This window comes from Microtus pennsylvanicus, chromosome 11, assembly GCF_037038515.1.
Source record: "Microtus pennsylvanicus isolate mMicPen1 chromosome 11, mMicPen1.hap1, whole genome shotgun sequence".
NCBI classification, from domain to species: Eukaryota; Metazoa; Chordata; class Mammalia; order Rodentia; family Cricetidae; genus Microtus; species Microtus pennsylvanicus.
Genome location: NC_134589.1, coordinates 91,161,147 through 91,183,314, shown reverse-complemented (window position 1 = coordinate 91,183,314; position 22,168 = coordinate 91,161,147). Strand labels below are relative to the sequence as shown.

General features: G+C 55.9%; 1 protein-coding gene across 5 annotated transcripts; it reads left to right on the top strand.

Moving 5' to 3' along the window:
• Positions 1–1,747: 1,747 nt before the first annotated feature.
• Caskin1 (CASK interacting protein 1) lies at positions 1,748–21,877 on the top strand. Of its 5 annotated transcripts, none has more exons than XM_075941621.1 (20): positions 1,749–2,219; positions 9,203–9,254; positions 9,403–9,500; positions 9,690–9,835; positions 9,917–10,012; positions 10,130–10,260; positions 12,302–12,410; positions 12,495–12,603; positions 12,685–12,779; positions 12,925–13,042; positions 14,257–14,358; positions 14,451–14,539; positions 14,620–14,704; positions 14,793–14,890; positions 15,634–15,744; positions 15,835–15,936; positions 17,282–17,420; positions 17,501–19,504; positions 19,935–20,349; positions 20,533–21,877. In XM_075941621.1, the coding sequence occupies exons 4-20, from the start codon at positions 9,692–9,694 to the stop codon at positions 20,630–20,632; spliced, it is 4,047 nt and encodes a 1,348-aa protein (XP_075797736.1). In that variant the 5' UTR covers positions 1,749–2,219; positions 9,203–9,254; positions 9,403–9,500; positions 9,690–9,691; the 3' UTR covers positions 20,633–21,877. The 5 variants fall into 5 exon arrangements, with proteins under 5 accessions (XP_075797734.1, XP_075797736.1, XP_075797733.1 ...); XM_075941618.1 differs by having other exon boundaries at positions 1,749–2,223; XM_075941619.1 differs by lacking the exon at positions 14,257–14,358 and having other exon boundaries at positions 1,748–2,223.
• The last annotated feature ends 291 nt before the right edge of the window (positions 21,878–22,168 follow it).

The window sequence follows — 22,168 nt, the reverse complement described above, 5'->3', positions numbered from 1 at the left end:
AGTCCAAGAATACTAAGTTTAAACTTGCCCTTCCAGGTCTTGGTGAAGGTATATTTGTTAAGGTAGGAGGCTAGAACATATTTTATTTAACAGGTTATTAGTGTGAATTACAATATTGAAACAGACATTTGGTGAGTGGGCTTCTGTTTGTATTTTTGCCCCAGGTCCTTAGAAGCTCCAAACACGGCAATAATAGTCCTTATAATAGCGGTTTTCTTTTTATATATTTACATATTTTTGTAGTGTTTCCTGTATGCTTGGCACTGTATCATGTGAAGATGAACCTAATACAGTTGCAATCCCTGCAGGGAGGCCCCAGGACATTACAATATTCACAGCAACTATTTGCTGGGCATTTTACTATGTCCAGGATTAACTGTGGGGACAGAATCACAATTAACCCTGGAGTAGATGGAAGGGACACATTGTTGACCCACCTTTAACAGAGAGGGTAGATGAGAGACTCAGAAAGATAAAATGGCCAGTTCAGGCTGACAAAGCCAGTAAGAAGAACTGAGGCAGGAACTGACATAGGTGCCAAGCCCAGACCCACGACCTTGAGGCCCAGGGACCTTGTGGCACACACTCAGGAATGCATAGCATTTCCAAAGCTTGGTTGCTGTTTTCTCAACCTGTAACATGTGGACAGTAAATTCAGCTTTAGCCCAGATGACCAGCGCAGCCCCTGAGCCTGTGAGTAACCACAAACTGTTCGCTGTAAGCGGTTAGGGGAAGGATTTTTGCATTCAGAGACCTTTTCTGAGAGCCCAGCACATATGAGAAGACTCTTCCATGACCAGAAAGATTACATGATCCTGGACATCCCTGTACCTGATGCTTCTTCTCCCCTGCCCTTCTGGACCTGCTGCATGGTCCCGAACCACTAGAACGGTGAGTCGGGGTGCACGTGTGAACCTCACCAGATTCTCTCTACTGTCTTGCTGGGTTGGGAAGATGCTCTGCTCCCGGTTGTAAATAAGGAACCTGAGGGGGCAGAATCTTTCCCAAGCCTTGGAGCTCCACTGATTCACAATGCTGCAGGCAAGGTAAGGAGAGGCCTGGGGTAGCCCTAGCCTTCAGGTAGGCAGGAGAAAGGTGAGGCCTCTGGAGATGTTGGTTAAGCAGGAAGATCCTGACTGGGAACCTGTGGCTGGAGATTGTTTTCGTTGGGCTAAAATGGGGCGGGGGGCGGGGGCACGGCAGGGCTGGGCGGAGTGGGCAGTGGTGCGGAGGATGGGAGGTTAAGTTCCTTCTTGGTGAACATAGACAGTTACATCCTAGTAGATGCTGAGAGTGACAAAGTCAAGCTCCCTTCCAGGCTGTCCTCGAAGGAGAACTGTCGTCTTGCATTGTTGCAGAGAGAAGCCAGAGGCTGCCAGGGAAGAAGGTGTAGTTGGGGGGAGGGGGTACGGGTTCCCTGACACCGAATTCATTATTGGGAGATTCCTCTTCGCAATCCCTCAACACCTCCCACAGGAACCACGGGCCAGAAATGTCTGACAGCCTCTGGAGGGCCGGCACCGGTGGCACTGGTGCCCGGCTCCCCGCCCTCCCACTGTCTCCGAGTCCCTCCCCCTCAGGTCCCGCAGCCTCGAGAAACCTCTCCTAGGTCGCCGCCGAGTCGGTGCTCCTGTGGCCAGCCCCCCTGCGCACCGTCCTCTGTCCCCGGCGGTCATCCTCGGTTCCCCGCTGTCCGCAGGGGCCTAGCCTGACCCGCGCACCCAAACGTGGGGTGGGGGTGTCGGGGGGGGGGAGGGCCCATGCGGGGGCGGAGCCTCGGAGCCGGGCGCGCGGCCGGCGCGGGCTGACGGAGGTCAGCGGCCGCGGGAGCGGACCCAGGCGTCCGGGAGGCGGCTCAGACGCGGCGCGCCACCGGGTGCCCGCCGCCGCTGCCGGCTCCCGCCCCTGGGCCGCCCCCCGCCCGTGACGCGCTATCCGTCCCTCGGCGTCGGAGCCCCAGCCCCAGTCCGAGCCCGAAACCCCAGAACGAGCCCGAACCCGAACCCGCAGGACGCTGGGCGGCGCAGGCAGCGCGGGCTGGAAAGGATGCGATCGCAGACGCGGGGCCGCCGCTGCGTCTGAGCCGCCGTGAGCACCGAGCGCCTGGTCGCTGCGGGCCCGGTGGCGCCATGGGGAAGGAGCAGGAGCTGGTGCAGGCGGTGAAGGCGGAGGACGTGGGGACCGCGCAGAGGCTGCTGCAGAGGCCGCGGCCGGGGAAGGCCAGTGAGTGCGGGGGGCGCGCGGGGCGCGGGCGGGGCCCCCACCGCCGGGGTGCAGGGCGGGGAAGGGATGCTGTGGGTCTCCGGGGGTGGGGCGGGGCCAGGAGCGCCCAGACCCTTGGTCCGCGCCCCCCCCCTTCTCGCCCCAGCTCTAAAGGAGGGGCGGCGACGAGCGCCGGACCGTCTGCCCAGCCCCCTGCGGGCACCTGCGGCACCCACGATCCCCCTGAGGCCGCTGGCAATCACATCCTCCCTCGGACCCCCTCCCTTCCCAGGCTGCGGGATGATGATTTCTACTTGGGCTTTTAAGGGCGAGGCGGATCTCCCCCCCCCCCCCCATCAAGACACACTGTGGAGAGAGGGAGGGGCCCTTACGGTGAGGGGCGACCTAGAGGCTAACAATCTCTGTCAGACCTCTCTTCCCCACCCTATGTTTAATAACAGGCTTTGCAGGGAAAGGGGGGGAGGACCACGCTGGGGGTGTGGCTGCCCAGGCATGGCCAGTGGGGGCCATTTACTGATGAGGAAGTGAAGCAGAGGCCCAAGGTCGCCCAGCCCTGGGGCAGGCTGGGTTTGAGGCAGGGACAGCCTGGGGATAAGGACTGAAGGCTCACTGCTTCTGCAGTTTTCTACAGACCTTGGTCATCCCTGGCTTCTCTGCTGGGAAAGGGGGCCAAGGACCAGTAAAGGAACTCCCACACCATCCCAAGCTTGTGCCCTGGGGGTCCAGAGAAGGGCTTGGAGCTTGGAGCTTTGATTCTAGCTCTCTACCCTACCCATCCTGGAGCCTCCCTAGGGGCCTCCGGAGATGGATGGATGGGCGTGTGGACTAGCCGAGTGTGCAGCTGCGCACGTATGACCGTGTCAGTGTGTCAGGGCACCTGCGCAGGCACAAACTGGGCCCTGTAGGTCAACACATGGGACTTGGGGGCCATCACTCCCTATCCACCGCCATAGACTTAGACTGCGTATAAGCTGGGGGAAGGGGGATCCCATTTCTCCAGGGGGCTGCTGGGACATGGGACTGTTGGTGAGGACAGTGGTGGTTCCAGGGCATGCAGGCCGGCTGGGAAGCTTCACTTACTTGGGCCTCAAGACTGAGTGGAAGAACTTCTAGGGAGAGGCAGACGAAAGAGGGTAAGGCACAGCTTTCCACCGAGTGGCCTTGTGTCCTTGGTCATACTGGCTCTCTAGGCCTTAATGGCCTTATCTGGAGGATGGAACATCTGTGGTCCCCACCACCTCACAGCAGCATGAAAACAGGAAGAAGGCACTGATGAAGAGGAGACAGTTCGAATTCAGTAAATTCTAATGGTGTTGTCATTTCTGCTGCCAGCCAGTGGGAACCACAAATGGGGGTGGGGTGAGAGGACCCTTGCCTCTGGCTAGTGTGGTCCCAGAGACAGCAAAGGCACCTGTCTTGGCTCTTATGTCTTTACTCTCTGAGTCAGAGGGGCGGTGTAATAAATCAGACAGAGAAATCCCTTCGTGAAGTAGCTCGGTTGTCATGGCAACGCTGGCCTGCTTTGGAGTAAGATGTATTTTGATTTAGCAAAGTACAGCTGGAGTTTGGGCCATGGGGTGTGGGGGGTGTCCATAAGTATCCTCGAGAGTGTGTTCCCCCACCCCACCAGCCAGGCATAGTGGCGCACGCCTTTAATCCTAGCGACTGGGAGGCAGAGACAGGCAGATCTCTGTGTGTTCAAGGCCAGTCTGGTCTACAGAGTGAGTTCTAGAGACCCTGTCTTAAAAAAGAGAGTGTGCTCCCCAGTCAGCCTAGAGATTTCCCCACAATCTTGTTCTTGGGCCTTTTTGGGTGCCCAGCTCTTCGCTCCAGTCCATGGCTCTATAGCCCCCACTTCGCCGCCAAGGGAGCCTGCACACTTAGCAGTTATCCTTGAGGGAAAAGGAGACAGCTTTGGGGGTGAGATGTTGGTAAGGGCACCCCTCTCCTGCTGCTAATGGCCTAGCCTACCTCCCCATGGCAGACTGAGGACACCATGGAGGAATTGCCAGAACCTGTTTCTCTCTCACCTTGGCCCACTAAGAATTCTCTTCCAGCAGGATGTGTGGTACACCTCTTTAATCCCAGTACTCTGTAGCCCGAGTCAGGAGGATCTCTGTGAGTTCAAGGCCACCCTAAGTGAGTTCCAGGTTAGCCAGGGCAGCATAGTGAGATCTGTGGTTAAAAAAAAAAAAAAAAACAAATCCTTCCAACCTGGAGTTTGGATCTGGCCTCAGGCTGGTCTCTGGAGAGCAGCTTGAGGTCTGGGGTCACAAGAAACAGGGGCGAGGTTTGTGCATTCCTTGTATATGTGTGTGCTGCTGGGGATGGAATCTGGGCTTCATGAACGCTAAGTAAACTGCCAGGGAGCTGCACCCCAAGCCTACGTACTGTATGGATGCAGACACCTATTAAAAAGTGAAAGGGACTGGGCGGTGCACACACCTTTAATCCCAATGCTGGGGGAGGGGATCCGGGGGGTGCAGAGGCAGGCGGATCTCTGTGAGTTTGAGTCCAGCCTGGTCTACAGAGCGAGTTCCAGAACAGCCAGAGCTAAACAGAGAAACCCAGTCTTGAAAAACAAAACAAACAAAAAACTAGAAAGGGGCTCCTGAGGCCTTCAGCTTGGCCACAACTTGCCCCCTCCTCAGTTCCCAGGCCGCCTCCAGCTGTCTTTTGCTCCTGACTCATTCCCCAAGCCTGCCCTGCTGTGGGATGGCCACCCCAGCACGACATCTTCTTCAGTATCTCCTGCAGGCACTGGGGATGCCCTGAAGCCTCAAAGTGCCCTCTAAGCAGTTTACACTACTCCCCTCCCTATGGGACTGTGGATTTGCGTCCTTTGAAAGGTAACCCTCCCCATGTATGGGGAGCAGTCCTCTTTTTTATTTTTTATTTTAATTTTTTAAAAATATTTATTTATTATGTATATAATGTTCTGTCTGTGTATATGCCTGCAGGCCAGAAGAGGGCACCAGACCTCATTACAGATGGTTGTGAGCCACCATGTGGTTGCTGGGAATTGAACTCAGGACCTTTGGAAGAGCAGGCAGTGCTCTTAACCACTGAGCCATCTCTCCAGCCCAGTCCCTTTTTTTAAAAAATAAAATAAAATTAACTAATTTTCTTTTGAAATGCGCTCACTATGTAATCCTTGCAGGCCAGCTGGGAGATAGATCAGGGAGGCTTAAACTCCTCTGTCTACTTCTGCTTCCTAAATGCTGAGATTAAAGGTATCCAATGCCACGCCCTGCTGGCAGTCCCATTCTTGATGGAGCCCTCCCTCCTCCCTTGTGTCCTTTTCTGAGTCTTGAGCACTATACCCCTCTAAAACATTGGCTCTGCTTGTCTGACCTCAGAGCAGTGTGCCTGGGGCTCCCACTCCCTAAACCTGACTCCGTAGCTGCCTGGAGGCCCCATGGTGGAGGGAAACAAGAATTTGGTGAACCTTGGAGACTCTGAGACCTGACTACTTTCAGCTGAGAAGAGTGGGCAAAGTGAGTTGAGCAAGGCTCTGAGGGGATGCCACAGAACGGTGACATCAGTTCGTAGCAGGGGACTGAAGCAGACCCAGCCATTTATAGTTTTCAGGGCCTCGTGTGAGATGATAGTGTAGGGAGCTGGAGAGATGGCTCAGTGGTTAAGAGCACTGACTGCCCTTCCAGAGGACCTGGGTTCGGTTCCCAGCACCCACATGGCAGCTCAACTGTCTGAAAATCCACTTCCAGGGGATCTGACACATTCACACCAATTCACAACATAAAAAAGTTAAATAAACCATAAGAAATATAAAAAAGATGATAATGTAGGACCTTTATCTGAAATCAAAGTATTCAAGTCGGGTACCTTTCTGAGTAACTGCACAGGTCATCCACCCATGCAGCTGGCCCTGAAGACGGACAGACAGCGTGCAGGATGGAAGTGGCAGTGTTTAGCCACCAAAGCCATGAAGAAAATTGATGTGGTACACTTGGTGGTGAAGGGGGCTAGGGAGGAAAACACAACTAATTCAGGAAGGGCAGGGCAGCATTTTGGACGAAAGACCTAAAGTGTGTGAAGGAGGGGGTCATGCAAAGGCCCTGTGGCCATGGTGCCCTCTGTGTTAGAGGGACATTAAGGAAGGCATGCAGCTGGGGAGAGGTCAGAGCAAAAGCAAGGGCCAATCATGTGAGACGTTGCAGCCTGAGCCTCTACCCCAGTGAAATGGCACTGGAGGGTTTCCAAGTGTTGCTGTTTCCCACTTTGGTGTTTCGTTTTGTTGGTGGGTTTTTGCTTTGAATAGGGTCTCACTATCTCACTGGATCAGGCTAGGCCTACAGAGCTCTACTGGCGCTTCCTTCTTTTTTTTTAATATTTATTTATTTATTATGTATACAATATTCTGTCTGTGTGTATGCCTTCAGGCCAGAAGAGGATACCAGATTCCATGACAGATGGTTGTGAGCCACCATGTGGTTGCTGGGAATTAAACTCAGGACCTTTGGAAGAGCAGGCAATGCTCTTAACCTCTGAGCCATCTCTCCAGCCCCCGCTTCCTTCTTCTTAATTCGTGTTTGTATGTATGTATTATTTATGTATGTGGCATACACGTGCCATGGTGTATGTGTCATAGGACAATTTGCGTGAGTCAATTTTCACTCTCCACCAGCTGGGTTTCAAGGCTTGCTGGCAAGCCCCTTCACTTGGTGAGCCATCTTGTTGCTGTGACCCCACCCCACATGGTTTTTGTTTGCTTGCCTTGCTTTGTTTTTTTGAGACAGAATCTCATCTGCAGCTCCAGGTAGGCTGGAATCCTACCTGCCTTCTGCTTTCACCTCCAGAGTGCTGCAGTGATGGGCACATGTACCACATATGGCTGTAACTTGTTTTGGGTTTTGTTTGTTTGTTTGTTTGTTTTCGAGACAGGGTTTCTCTGTAGCTTTGGAGCCTGTCCTGGAACTAGCTCTGTAGACCAGGCTGGCCTCGAACTCACAGAGATCCGCCTGCCTCTGCCTCCTGAGTGCTGGGATTAAAGGCGTGTGCCACCACTGCCCGGCGACGTGTGGCTGGTAACTTGTGGTTTTTGTACTAGCTCTTATAGACCAGGCTGACCTTGAACTCACAGAGATCCGCCTGCCTCTGCCTCTGCCTCCCCAGTGCTGGGATTAAAGGCGTGCGCCACCACCGCCCACTGGTTTTCAGAAGTTTTGTTTTGCCTGCTTTCCCTCCCTCCCTCCCTCCCTCCCTCCCTCCCTCCCTCCCTCCTTTCTTTTTCCCTCTGGTTACAGCATTTTATGTAGCCCAGGTTAGCGTCAAACTTACTGTGTAGTCAGGTTTGGCCTTGAACTCCTGATTTTCCCGCTCTCTCTCCTGAGTGCTGAGACTGAACGTGTACACCACTGTATCTGGCTATGACTTGCATTTTAACAGTGCTCCGACCTATTTGTGCAGAGGAGAAACCGAGGGGTACAAGGAGTCAGTGGTGACACCAGTGGGAAGGCAATGGCAGGGATCCTGTCTGAAGTGCCAGTCAGGCCCGCGGTGGTAGCCATGGTATGGTGAAAAGCATGGGACCTGGGTGTGTTCTGAGGGTATTTTCAGGTACAGCCGGTCAGGGGGATTTGCCTGAGAACATGACAGGTCCATGACAAAGACCCCAGGGTTGACTCTCTTTTCTTTTTTACTTTTTGAGACAGAGTCTCACTCTGTAGAGCAGGCTGGCCTCAAACTCACAGGGATCGGCCTGCCTCTGCCTCCCAAGTGCTCGGATTAAAGGCGTGTGTCACTATACCTGGCTGCCAAGGCTGCCTCTTGATGCCGAGGCTTGGTCTGGCTGACCGCTGGGGAAAGAGTGTACAGTTAATGAACTGGTACTGATACTATCTGAGACCATGGGAGCCACCAGAAGGTGGCAGTACTTTCACTCTACCCAGGAGAGATTCTGTGATGTGGGGTCTGCCCAGCTAGTGTTGAGGTAACGCCCCAAGTGTCACCGGCTCAGGTGATAGCTACCACCTTTTCTAGCTCATAGAAGAGCCAGTGGCCAAGGCCATAGCGCTAGGAAGTGTCAGAACAAAGATTGAAATTTAGGTGCAGCTGGCTTCCTGGGCTTCAGGGATTGTCAAGAGACCCACATGCTGTGCCCGGTGGCTGAGGCTGAGCCAATCCAAGCTAAGCCCTACAGCCAGCCCACTGTGACTCTACTCTCTTGGCTCCCCTGCCTTTGGGTCCCCGTCCCCCACCCCCACCGCTGTCCTGAGCCTGCACAAAGGGGCTTCTGTCCTTCTAGCCCCCCCCCCACAGAGTGACTGACCCACAAATGGGTTATATAACCATGGCCCAGACAGGCAGGGGGTTGGCAAGAGTCCGGTGGACAAGGGCCCACTGGGATGGCTTTGGTGGGCTCCCTCTTCTGAAAGCTCTAGAAAGGCCAGGGTGAGGGAGGCCACGGAATGAGAGACCCTTGGAAGGGAGAGTGTGGACCCTGGTGCTCTAGTTGGTATGAACGTAGCTTTTGTGGGCAAAGTGGCCATTGGCATGGGTCACCTGGAGACTCTTCCCATGAGCCAATGTCTCCCTCGGTCCTGCAGGGTTGTAGGGCTTATCCGCATGGCAGCCAGAGCTGGCAGCAGAGGGCTTGGATATGGTCCTTTCCCCCAGAAATACCCCATTTCCGGGTGTTCCAGCCTCCTCAACCACCCCCGGCCCCATCTGGGTCCTTCTGAGAGACAGATGGGGCCGGCTCTCTCCCTCCCACCAATGGCAGGTGCTGAGGCAGCATCCCAAGGGAGACATGCATGTGCACGTGTGTACACCCATGTGGGTTCATGGTCTGGACTCCCCTTCTCTGATGAGGACAAGTTGAATATCTAGAGCTGAGTCCCTGCTGAACTGGATGTGTGACTACAGAGTAGACCTTGCTCCAATAGGCAGGCAGATCACCAGCTCTTAATAGGGTCTGGACTGCCTCTCCTCACTGGGTCTCTCTCTCTCTCTACAGAGCTCCTAGGCTCTACCAAGAAGATCAATGTCAACTTCCAGGACCCAGATGGGTAAGTTGTCAGCTTGGGCAGAAGCAGCGTGGATCCCCAGGGTGGGTGGGCCCCAGGGAAGACTGGGTGGGCCCCAGGGAAGGCTGGGTGGGCCCCAGGGAAGGCTGGGCATTGGCTTCACTCCTTGACCTGCCCTTCATCCACCCAGCTTCTCAGCCCTGCACCATGCTGCCCTGAATGGCAACACGGAATTGATCTCTCTGCTGCTGGAGGCTCAGGCTGCTGTAGACATCAAGGACAACAAAGGCAAGCCTGGTCTGGGGGGCCTTGAAGCCAAGGGCAGGGGACGAGGCCAAGGGTGGAATCTTGGCAGCTTTCAGCCCAAGGTATCTGCCTGGATGAAGACAGAACCTTAAAGATGGTGACATATCCTCTTTAGAGAGGGTTGGATTTAGGGTCAGGACTTAGTTTCCAACAAACCATCCCTGTCCCCAGGCATGCGGCCATTGCACTACGCAGCCTGGCAGGGCCGGAAGGAGCCCATGAAGCTGGTGCTGAAGGCAGGCTCAGCAGTAAATGTCCCATCCGACGAGGGCCACATACCCCTGCATTTGGCCGCCCAGCATGGTCACTACGATGTGGTGAGGCCTCATGGGAAGTCTGGTGGGCAGTCAGGCAGAGGGTTGGGTGGCCCCAGGGGTAACCAAACCCTTGTTCTGCAGTCAGAGATGCTGTTACAGCATCAGTCCAACCCTTGCATGGTAGACAACTCCGGAAAGACACCTCTGGACCTGGCCTGTGAGTTCGGTCGAGTAGGGGTAAGTTTCCCCCAGAGATGAGTGAGGCACCTCCTGCCTGTCCTTCTCCCCTGTAGTGGGGCCAGGGCGGCCCCAAGCCAGGACCCCCCTACCCTGATCTTTCTTCCTTCCTTCAAGGTAGTCCAGCTGCTACTAAGTAGCAACATGTGTGCAGCCTTGCTGGAGCCCAGACCAGGGGATACCACAGACCCCAACGGCACTAGCCCCCTGCACCTGGCAGCTAAGAATGGCCACATAGACATTATCAGGTAGGTACAGGACAGGAATGGGGCATGTCTTAGGCCTCCGGATCGTTGAGCCTCCGACACAAGGCTCCTGTTCTTGGCTTGAGGATGAGAAAGGAACCTCCAGGGTGGTGGCACAGGTCTGTCCTGCCCGTCACTTGAGGCAGGAGGACAGAGAGTTCAGGGCTAACCTAGGCAATTTAGCAACATCCTACCTAAAATGAAAAATAAAAGGCCTTGAATCAGGCGTGGTGGTATATATCTGTAATCCCAGTACTCCGAAGGGGTGGAGCCAGAAAGATTCAGAGTTCAGGGTTGGGCTGGAGAGGTGGCTCAGAGGTTAAAAGCACTGGCTGCTCTTCAGAGGTCCTGAGTTCAGATTTCCAGCAAGCACATGGTGGCTCACAACCATCTGTAATGAGATCTGGTGCCCTCTTCTGGTGTGCAGGATACTGTGTACATAATAAATAAATCTTTTTTAAAAAGCTCAGGGTCGGCCGGGCGGTGGTGGCGCACGCCTTTAATCCCAGCACTCCGGAGGCAGAGGCAGGCGGATATCTGTGAGTTCAAGACCAGCCTGGTCTACAGAGCTAGTTCCAGGACAGGCTCCAAAGCCACAGAGAAACCCTGTCTCGAAAAACCAAAAAAAAATAAAAAAAATAAAAAGCTCAGGGTCATCCTCATTCCTAATAAGTTTGACGCCATCTTGGGCTACATGAGATCCGGTCTTCAAATGGGGGTGGTGTGCTGGTGAGATGGCTCAGCTCGTGCTTGCCATGCAATCATGAAGACTGAGTTTCCCATGTAAAAGCCAGACATGGCAGCCCGTACCTATAATCTCATCACTGGGGAGGGAGAGACAAGAGGATTCTTGAGGCTTGCTGGTCAGAACCAGAGAGATGGTTCGGCACTTAAGGACTTGCTGCTCTTCCAAAGGACCCAAGGTTGGGCAGCTCACAACCTCCTATAACTCCAGCTCCAGACAACCCCACTCACTCACATACACACACACACATGCACACGCTCACTCACATGCATACCCACTCACTTGCACACACTCACATGCACACACGCACCCACTCACTTGTACATGCTCACACATGTACACGCTCACTCACATGCATACACTCACTCACATGTACACACTCACATGCACCCATTCACTCATATGTACTTATACACTCACTCACATGCACTCAGTTGCACACACTCACACACCCACTCACTTTCACATGCTCACACATGCACACACTCACATGCACACACTCACACATGCTCACACATGCACTCAGTTGCACACACTCATACACCCACTCACTCACTTTCACATGCTCACACATGCACACACTCACTTACACATGCTCACACATGCACACGCTCACTCACATGCATACACTCACATGCACACGCTCACTCACATGCAGTCACTCACACACTCACACACCCACTCACTCACTTGCACACACTCATCCACATGCACACACTCACACATACCCACTCACCCACATACATATTCACTTACTTGCACACACTCATGCACACAGTCACATGCATACACTCATCCACATGCACACACTCACCCACTCATTTGCACATGCTCACTCACATACATACACTCACATGCACACACTCACTCACATGCACACACTCACTCACACATACCCACTCACTCACCCACATGCATACTCGCTTACTTGAACACACTCATCCACATGCACACACTCACATGCATACACTCACGCTGGGTGGTGGCGGCACACACCTTTAATCCCAGCACTCAGGAGGCAGAGGCAGGCAGATCTCTGTGAGTTCGAGGCCAACCTGGTCTACAAGAGCTAGTTCCAGGACAAGCTCCAAAGCTTCAGAGAAACCCTGTCTCGAAAAACCAAAAAGAAAGGAAAGGAAGGAAGGACGGACGGACAGACGGACATCATATCATTACATGAGGGCAGGGTGGCTCGTCCTCCAGCCCCAACAATGTTGGTTAGAATCAAGGTCTGGTGTGAGGGTTCTGAGGAGAGGGCTCTGGCTAAAGGCCTTGTCTGCTCTCTCCGCCTTTGCACAGACTCCTTCTTCAGGCCGGCATCGACATTAACCGTCAGACCAAGTCTGGCACGGCCCTTCATGAGGCTGCACTTTGTGGGAAGACAGAAGTGGTTCGGCTGCTGTTGGACGTGAGTCTAACATAGAGAGGAAGGTTGGGGCCAAGTGGGGGGCACGGGAACCCCTGACAAGATCTCGGCCTTTGGTGTTCGCAGAGTGGGATCAATGCCCACGTGAGGAACACCTACAGCCAGACAGCTCTGGACATTGTGCACCAATTTACTACATCGCAGGCCAGCAAGGAGATCAAGCAACTTCTCCGAGGTGGGGCCTGGAGGGGCTGAGGGCTGGGATGGGCTGGGGAGGGTAGCTCCCAGGACTGGGGGTCTACTCCTGTATCTTCAGAGGCCTCAGCAGCTCTACAGGTGCGGGCGACCAAGGATTACTGTAACAATTATGACCTGACCAGTCTCAATGTGAAGGCTGGGGACATTATCACGGTGAGGACAGTTCCTGGGTGCTGTGGCAGGGATGGGAGGGTCTCTGGCATGCTTTGAACATTCTCCTGTAGCAGTTGGGGGAGGGTGCCGGCCAGCAGGCCGCACCTGCTCAGGTGTCTCTGAACACAGCCATCTGTTTGGTCAGGTACTTGAACAGCATCCAGACGGCCGGTGGAAAGGCTGCATCCATGATAACCGGACAGGCAATGACAGGGTGGGCTACTTCCCATCCTCGCTGGGCGAGGCTATTGTCAAACGAGCAGGTAAGTCCTCCTCCCTCTGGAGGGAAGAAATCAAGAAGCACTCAGTCTGAGACTGGGGACTGGAAAGAAAGAAAAGAAGTATGCTTTAGTATGTCGGTGGCAGAGCCAGTTTGAGTTTTAGCCATGGCCAGGACCGGCACCCATAACCCCTCCTGCTGGCCCTCTATCAGCAGAGTGCCGTGTGCATTCCTTCACTTGGTTCACCGCGCCTTCCATAGTCCAGTTCTCTTTCTTTCTTTCTTTTTTTCTTTCTTTCTTTCTTTCTTTCTTTCTTTCTTTCTTTCTTTCTTTCTTTCTTTCTTCCTTTCGGGGGGAAGTGGGGTGGGGTTTGTTTTTGAGACAGGATATCTCTGTGTATCAGCTCTGACTGTTCCGGAACTTGCTCTTGTAGACCAGGCTGGCCTCAAAGTCAGAGATTCATTTACCACTGCCTCCTGAGTGCTGAGATTAAAGCCGTTGCCACCACTTCTTAGGTGGCCACACACGGGGTCCCAGGCAGACAGTGGTCTTGTCCTGAGGTGGGGAGAATCAGGGAACTTTGATACTAACACAGGAAAAGAACCAACCACTTTCACAGAGAAAGTGACGCAAGGTTCACCTTAGTTAGGGAGGTCTGAGGAAGCACTGAAGGGTGGGAGAGGCCAGGTCATGGGCAACACTGTCCTGGCAACATGAACCATGTGTGCAAGGGCAGTGGGGCGGGATCTCAGCACCTAGTGGATAGGAGGCCAGCCTGGCAGAGCACACGGGAGGAGTGCAGGGCCAAGGTGGAAAACTTCATAGTACGGTTTAAAGAGGGTGGAGGTGAGGTCAGAATGGGGTTGATTTGTCTTCTAGAGTGGCCATGGATGGAGATTAGACGATAGGGCCAGAGGGCCAGGTAGAAGGTGTGATCAGCCACCTGTGGTCTTCTGGTTCCTAAGATAGATTTGGCCTCAGGCCGCTGGGTGGCTCCTTGCTTGTCCCCTAGCACAGAGAAAGTCGACCCTCCCAGTGATCCTCAACCCCTTTGCCTGTCTGGCCTTAGGGGTGGTGGTAGGACACCTGGCCCTGAGTCTTCTGTCACTCTGACCTGGTCTCAGACTTTCAGGGTCTCTCAGGTTACTGGAGACAACAAGGCAGAGGGCGGTAGAATGGCCTCTATGCTGCTTCCTCTCTGTGTGCAGCTGCACCTGGGTTGCCCAGGGTTCAGGAAGGCTGTGTTTGGCCTACAGGTTCCCGAACAGGCAGCGAGCCAAGCCCACCCCAGGGAGGTGGCTCCTTGGGGCCCTCTGCACCCGCGGAGGAGATCTGGGTGCTGAGGAAGCCTTTTGCAGGTAGGCCAGGGGCCTCCAGAGCACTGGGACAGTAGTTTTGCTGACGGGTACCACTGTGGGGCCAGCATACTTCAGAGTCCCTGTCCTGGCAGGTGGCGATCGCAGCGGCAGCTTGAGCAATGTGGCTGGGGGCCGAAGTGGTGGGGGCCATGCCCTGCATACAGGCTCTGAAGGAGTTAAGGTGAGTGAGCAGGGAGGGTTGGTCAGGTTGGGGTGGTCAGACCTGGAGCAGTGATAGCAAGTGGCCTTTCTGGATTCCAGCTCCTGGCAACAGTGCTTTCTCAAAAGTCAGTCTCTGATTCCAGTCCAGGAGACAGCCCCGTCAAACCTCCAGAGGGGTCTACAGGTAAGAGCAAGGACTGAGCTATGCTGGCCTGGCAGGCAGGTGCCCCCTATATAGATAGCCCTTTCCTACCGCTCCCTTTCATTACCAGGTGCTTCCCGGTCCCAGCCTCCAGCAGCCCATGCTGGGCAGGTATACGGGGATCAGCCACCCAAGAAGCTGGAATCTGCCTCGGCCTCAGAGGGCAAGGTACAGGGCCTGGTCAGCTCCAGGCCTGGACTCGGGAGGGATGGGGTTAGCAGTCTGACAGGCATCTCTGGCCACAGCAGCTACCGTAGGCTTTGACAGACCAGACTCTGTCCTTCTGTCTGTCTCTGTGTCATATGTACACGCACACACAAGTGTTCAGGTGTTGTCTATTGTGCAGGCTGTGAGCTAGTGTGCGCACACTTGTAGAAGTATGCAGGGTGTCGTGTGGATGTGCAGTGGTCAACTCTGAGCTGGGCGACATGCGTGTGGTTGCACAGACGGAAGGGGATGGGTGTGAGACACGTAAATGTGTATGTGGGTGCTGTGGGTCACGCGTGTGTGCACCTGTGTGGCTGCGAGGCTGATGGCTGAATCCCACACAGCAGAGGAGGCGAGGGACTTCTGACCAGGGCACAGAGCCCACCTTCCAGGGAGAAACCCTACCGGAAGCCCTTCCCCCAGAGTCCCCTCCCATGGGGCCACATCTGCATCTCTGAGATGGTCCGGGTATCATTGGTGCAGACATGGGGAGGGGGGAAGCCACAGCACAGACTCAGCAGGACGTTCCTGGTGGAGCTCACAGAAGAAGGCTGGAGGGCTGCAGATGCTGTATCCAGGACGACAGACCATGGAGTACTGGTGCAGTGGATGCAACGGCGGACCCAGCAGAGAAGGAGGCACAGTGGAGGTTGGGGCGCAGCCCAGCGGTGGACAGGCTGCAGTTGGTGCCTTGTGTCTTGCAGAGTGCTGAGGCGGTCAGTCAGTGGCTCGCCACATTCCAGCTACAGCTCTATGCCCCTAACTTCACCAGTGCTGGCTATGACCTGCCCACCATCAGCCGTATGACCCCCGAGGTGAGCTGCCACGGGCTGGTTGCCAGATGCTCCCCTTCCAAAGGGCAGATTCCTTCTGCTTGCTAGTTAATGGGCCTCCTCTTTGCCTAGGACCTCACAGCCATTGGTGTTACCAAGCCAGGCCATCGTAAGAAGATCACAGCAGAGATCAGCGGCCTGAACATTCCTGACTGGCTGCCTGAACACAAACCCGTAAGGCTCCTTGCGCCCTGGTGGCCGAGCCAGGACCAGCAGGCAGATGGACAGACAGACAGGCTACCTCTCTGGTCACAGCCCTCATCTGCCTTCTGGGGTCCTAGGAAGTGGAGTTGAGGATGGAGCCAGGCCTGGTGGTACAGGGACTCAGCACTCAGGGAGTTCAAGGCCTGGGCTACAGAAGCGGCCAGCTAGCAAGGAGCTATTTGGACAGCCTATTTGTCTGTTACTGGGGCCAAACCCCCTGGGCAGGGTCATGGCTAAGACTCTAGGGGCTGAGAGGGAGCCTAAAGTCAGGAGGATATGCCATCTCTACTCATGGCCAGTACCCCTGTAGTGCTGTCGTTTACTTATGTGGACTGCGGACGGGTTGATGTTGGACATGCTTGCCATATGCATGTACACAGGTCCCTGTACTGCACGTGCTAGCCTGTGCTAATGGCTGACAGCTCTCTGGTGCTTCTGCACACAGTAGCCTGTGCTCTCACTTAGGAGATGCCTGTATCCAGGCTTCTGGGCTGATCCTGGCCCTCTGGGTTGCACACTAGCTCTGTGCTCCCATCCACGGGAGAGTGTTGCTGGCTCCCCAAAGCCTGTCCCCTCCAGGGCCCTGGATCTGTTGGCAAGCAGGGCTGCCCTCATCCAATGGCCCCACCTTGCCACTCAGTCAGCAGCTCAGGGATCCTCCCAGGAGCACATCTGGGTGTCATGGACCTCGCCTCGCTCTGTCACCTGCATGATTGAAGGTGCTGAGTGTGGGTGTGAGAGTGGTATCAGCTAGGAGCTTGGGACGACTGGGCAGTTCTTGGTGGACATTTGCACATTCCTGGTATGGCTGCACATGCGGTGAATGTGTAGCGGACGTGTGATCACGCATCTGCTGCAGGTGGGGAAACACTGCGATGTGATCAAGAGAGGGTGCTTGTGTTTTGTATAGCTGGAAGTAGCATGCAGGGTGTGCGGTGTGTGTACGTGGATCTTACGTAGCATTGTGTGTGTGTTTGGCATATGGGTGTGTCGTCTCAGGACACTGTCTGTGGCCACCTGATTAGGCAAAGAAGCACTTTCTTGTACCTGAAACTGTGTCCAGATGATAGGTATCCCATGTGTTTGCATGTGTTAGCCTGTGTGTATCCTAGTGTACCGTTGGCCTGTTGAGGAGCTGGGCAGCAGTTCCCACCAAGGCTGTGCTGAGGCTGTCTGCAATACTGACATTTCAGGCCTGTCTGTTTGTCCTTCTGTCTGTCTGTGCCCCACAGGCCCATCTTCTAATAGTTCCAAGTAGGTGGTCATGGTGTGAGCAGCCAGCTCGGGCTGCCCCTCTCTGTCCCCCTCTCCATAGGCTAACCTGGCTGTGTGGCTGTCCATGATCGGTCTGGCCCAGTATTACAAGGTGCTGGTGGACAACGGCTATGAGAACATTGATTTCATCACCGATATCACTTGGGAGGATCTGCAGGAGATTGGCATCACCAAGCTGGGTAAGGTTCCAGCCTGCCCCTCCATATCTGCCTGGACCTCCAGGTCCTCCTGACCAGCCTCTCCCCCACCCCTGACTCAGGACACCAAAAGAAGCTGATGCTGGCTGTGAGGAAACTGGCAGAACTGCAAAAGGCGGAATACTCCAAGTATGAGGGGGGACCCCTGCGCCGAAAGGCACCCCAGTCACTTGAAATGATGGCCATTGAGTCGCCACCGCCATCTGAGCCTGCTGCCGCAGATTGCCAATCTCCTAAGATGACCACTTTCCAGGACAGTGAACTCAGTGGTGAGCTGCAGGCTGCCCTGTCTGGCCCAGCTGAAGCAGGTGCAGCTGCTGCTGAGAAGTCCTCCAACCACCTGCCCCCCACTCCAAGGGCCACCCTGCGACAGGAGTCCAGCCTGGGTGGCCGGGCTCGGCACATGAGCAGCTCGCAGGAACTGCTGGGTGATGGGCCCCAAGGGCCTGGCAGCCCTATGTCACGAAGTCAGGAATACCTGCTGGATGAGGGGCCAGCCCCTGGCACCCCACCCAAGGAGGTGCGGTCTGTCCGCCATGGCCACAGTGTCAAGAGGGCCAGTGTGCCCCCGGTGCCTGGCAAGCCACGGCAGGTCCTTCCATCAGGTGCCAGCCACTTCACGCCCCCACAGACACCCACCAAAGCTCAGCCGGGTTCTCCTCAGGCACTCGGGGGACCTCATGGTCCAGCCACAGCCAAGGTGAAGCCCACCCCACAGCTGCTGCAGCCGACAGACCGACCCATGTCGCCCCGTTCCCTGCCTCAGTCGCCCACACACCGTGGCTTTGCCTATGTGCTGCCTCAGCCAGTTGAGAGCGAGGCGGGGCCAGCTGCTCCAGGACCCACACTCCCACCAGTACCGGCAGCTGTGCCCACACTGTGTCTGCCCCCAGAAGCTGATGTGGAGCCTGGGCGGCCCAAGAAACGTGCCCACAGCCTAAACCGCTATGCAGCCTCTGACAGCGAGCCAGAGCGGGATGAGTTGCTGGTGCCCGGTGCTGCTGGACCCTATGCCACAGTCCAGCGGCGTGTGGGTCGGAGCCATTCAGTGAGGGCTCCCGCTGGCGCTGACAAGAATGTTAATCGCAGTCAGTCCTTTGCTGTGCGGCCACGCAAGAAGGGGCCCCCACCACCTCCGCCCAAGCGCTCCAGCTCAGCCATGGCCAGTGCCAACCTAGCCGATGAGCCGGCTCCAGATGCTGAGACGGAGGATGGCCGGCTGGGAGTGCGGGCACAGCGCCGGCGGGCTAGTGATCTGACTGGCAGCGTGGACACAGGCAGTGCCGGCAGTGTGAAGAGCATTGCAGCCATGCTTGAGCTGTCTTCCATTGGGGGTGGGGGGCGGGCTATCCGCAGGCCCCCTGAAGGCCACCCCACACCTCGTCCTGCCAGTCCAGAACCGGGTCGGGTAGCTACTGTGTTGGCCTCTGTGAAACATAAAGAGGCCATTGGGCCTGACGGCGAAGTGGTAAACCGGCGCCGTACACTCAGCGGCCCGGTCACGGGACTTTTGGCCACTGCTCGCCGGGGACCCGGGGAACCAACAGAGCAGAGTCATTTTCTGGAGGATGGTACAGCCCGACAACGGCCTCGAGGTCCAGCCAAGGGGGAGGCAAGTGTGGAGGGCCCTCCCCTTGCCCGGGTAGAGGCCAGTGCCACCCTCAAGAGGCGCATCCGGGCCAAGCAGAGCCAGCAAGAGAATGTCAAGTTCATCCTGACAGAGTCTGACACAGTCAAGCGCAGGCCTAAGGCTAAAGAGCGTGACACTGGGCCTGAGCCACCCCCACCACTGTCTGTATATCAGAATGGCACAGCCACTGTTCGCCGAAGGCCAGCCTCTGAGCAGGCTGGGCCCCCAGAGCTGCCCCCTCCTCCTCCACCTGCTGAACCCCCACCTGCTGACCTGATGCAGCTGCCCCCACTGCCCCTGCCTGATGGCAATGCCCGGAAGCCCGTGAAGCCACCCGTCTCTCCCAAGCCCATCCTGGCTCAGCCTGTGACCAAGATACAGGGCTCACCTACACCTGCCTCCAAGAAGGTGCCACTGCCAGGCCCTGGCAGTCCAGGTAGGTACAGAAAGCCAGCACGGGAATCTCAGGACAGGTCCCTCGCCTGCCACCCTCTCAGTCTGGTTTTCCTTTTTGGGTTTGATGCAGCCCAGGTGGTGTGGGACAACTCTGCCAAACTGTAGTGAACATGCCTCTTGTTCAGTAAAGGAGGTATAGATAGTCAAGAGGAGGCGCATACACAGGAAGACCTAGCTGGAGATCCCTGATACAGGAGAGGGTTGGTTTCTTCCATAGAGGACTGCCATCGCTGCTGAATACTTGAGGCTCAGGCTCAAGGAGCTTAGGAAGCAGTGACACATTTTGCTGTGAAATAGCATACCCTAGCGGCTGCAGTGAGAATAGGGCCAAGTTCAGCATCTCTCCTGCTAGATGGAGGGAACACCGTGTTGCTATTCCCTGGGTACCAGCGTTGTCCTCTTCCATGCAGAGGTAAAGCGCGCTCACGGCACGCCACCACCTGTGTCACCCAAGCCTCCGCCGCCACCCACAGCACCCAAGCCAGCCAAGGCTGTGGCGGGACTACAGTCCAGTAGCGCTACCACCTCGCCGGTGCCCTCGCCGGCACGCCAGCCGCCAGCAGCCCTAGTCAAGCCGGCTAGTTCGCCGCCCTCGCAGAGCGCCAGCCCCGCCAAGCCCCCTTCCCCAGGCGCACCCGCGCTGCACGTACCCGCCAAGCCCCCTCGCGCTGCCGCTTCAGTGGCCTCCGGACCACCAGCAGCTCCAGACTGTGCTTCACCCGGGGACAGTGCTCGGCAGAAGCTAGAGGAGACTAGTGCGTGTTTGGCTGCTGCATTGCAGGCAGTGGAGGAGAAGATCCGGCAGGAAGATGGACAAGGCCCTCGGTAGGTACCTGGGGCTGGTGTGGGGAGCTCTGGTCCAGCACAAGGCGTGGCTCTAATGGGTGGACTGGTAGGGATAGGCGGAGCCATCCAGCCGGGTTTAAGAGTGGATTGCTGTGGAGCCACCTAGCCTTGAGTAAAGGGGGCCTGTGCTGCCCCACCCCACTGATGTATGACCACCCTTAGACCCTCCTCCATCGAGGAGAAGAGCACTGGCAGCATCCTGGAAGACATCGGCAGCATGTTCGACGACCTGGCCGACCAGCTGGATGCCATGCTGGAGTGAGGCGGCCACAGACGGGCCCACCGTACTCCCAGTTCAGGCCCGCACTTTGACCTTTACCTCAGGACGGGCACCTCCGAGCGGTGGGCGGGGCCGAGTGGGCGGGGCACGCCCAGCTCTGCACAAGCACAACTCCCATTCCTGGCCCAGGCCGGTTGTCAGCCCCCTGGCACGGGGGTGGGGGACGCTCCAAGGGCTCTGGGCAGATGTGCTGCCCGCTGGTGCCCATTCCTGTCTGCTGCTCCCTGTGCAACAAATGCTGGGCCCTACCCATGCAGGCTTTGCTCTGCTTGCAGAGGGCTGTTCCTCCCTTGCCCTAAGCAGACTGAGTACCAAGGGAAGATGAGGGGGTGGCCACTGTGGCCCTCTCCCCAATCTGTGGCAGAGCACAGGCCTATGCCCAGCACAGAACTGCCCATTGGGGAACCTCTGCCAGCTGCTCTGGCACAGCACAAGGGACACGGGGCCAAGGTTGGGCTTGCCCCACTGCACCCCAGAATATAAGCTATCAAGAGTATTAATTTATTGGGAATGAGCTGAGGCAGATTTCCCCAGAGAAACAAAAAGATAACTTTAACAAATATATATTTAAAGAGAAGAAATACTATTGATTCTATAGAAACCATTTACCAACAGAAAGGACCCGAGTCCAGCTGGAGACTGCAGATGTTGGGGGCGAGGCCACCTGTCTGCCCTTCTCTTCTTTCATCTAGGAATGACCTTGCCCCTGGTCACGAGCACACACACCACCTGGGAGGCACAGTCTGGAGGAGCGGCTCTGCCCAGGGCCTCTCCTCCACTCTTCTAGCTTCTGAGAGTCTGAGGAACATGAAGGATGTGCCTTGCTCTCACCTGCTCCTCTCCATGCCCCATAGACCTCTGGAGGGGTTCTTCCTTCTGAGTGTGGCCATGCCCTTGGGTGCCGGTGTGAGGGTGCACCCCGCGTGAACCCTGTGTGAACGTGGGCACGAGTGCAAGGGCATGCATGCCATACTATGGGCAGATGTGTGTTCAAGGTTGTGTCTGCCCCCGCCTCCCCCAAGGCAGCCTTATACAGGCAGCCAGCCTGCCCATCTTGAATCCCCATGGCCAAGTCTGCTCATGGTCTGAGGCTGTGTTGTGTAGTACTCTCTTCCTCACCCTCTTTTCCTCCCTACAAAAACACTGACTGGTCTCCTCCTTCGTGTTTGCTGATCCACAAGTGTTGGGCATAATATTGACATTTCTTAAAAAAAAACAAAAAAATAACTTGCCAAAACCATAATTGTGGTGTAGGCTGGTGGAGGGGGCCAATTAAGGTAGTGTGGACATGGGCCCCTTCCAACTGTCATTCCTGGCGCTTCCTTATTTGTGAACATGCTGGCCATTTATCAGCCTCCTTTGTATAGGTGGCCCAGGCTAGGGCTCTAGGAAGTGGGGAGGGGGGTCTGGATAGGGAGCTGCTGTCAGCTGTCAATAAACAGCAGAAAACAGAGCTGCCTGGCTCACTCTTTGGGGCATGTGTGGTGGGAAAAGCAAAGCTCAGAGACTGGCAGTTGG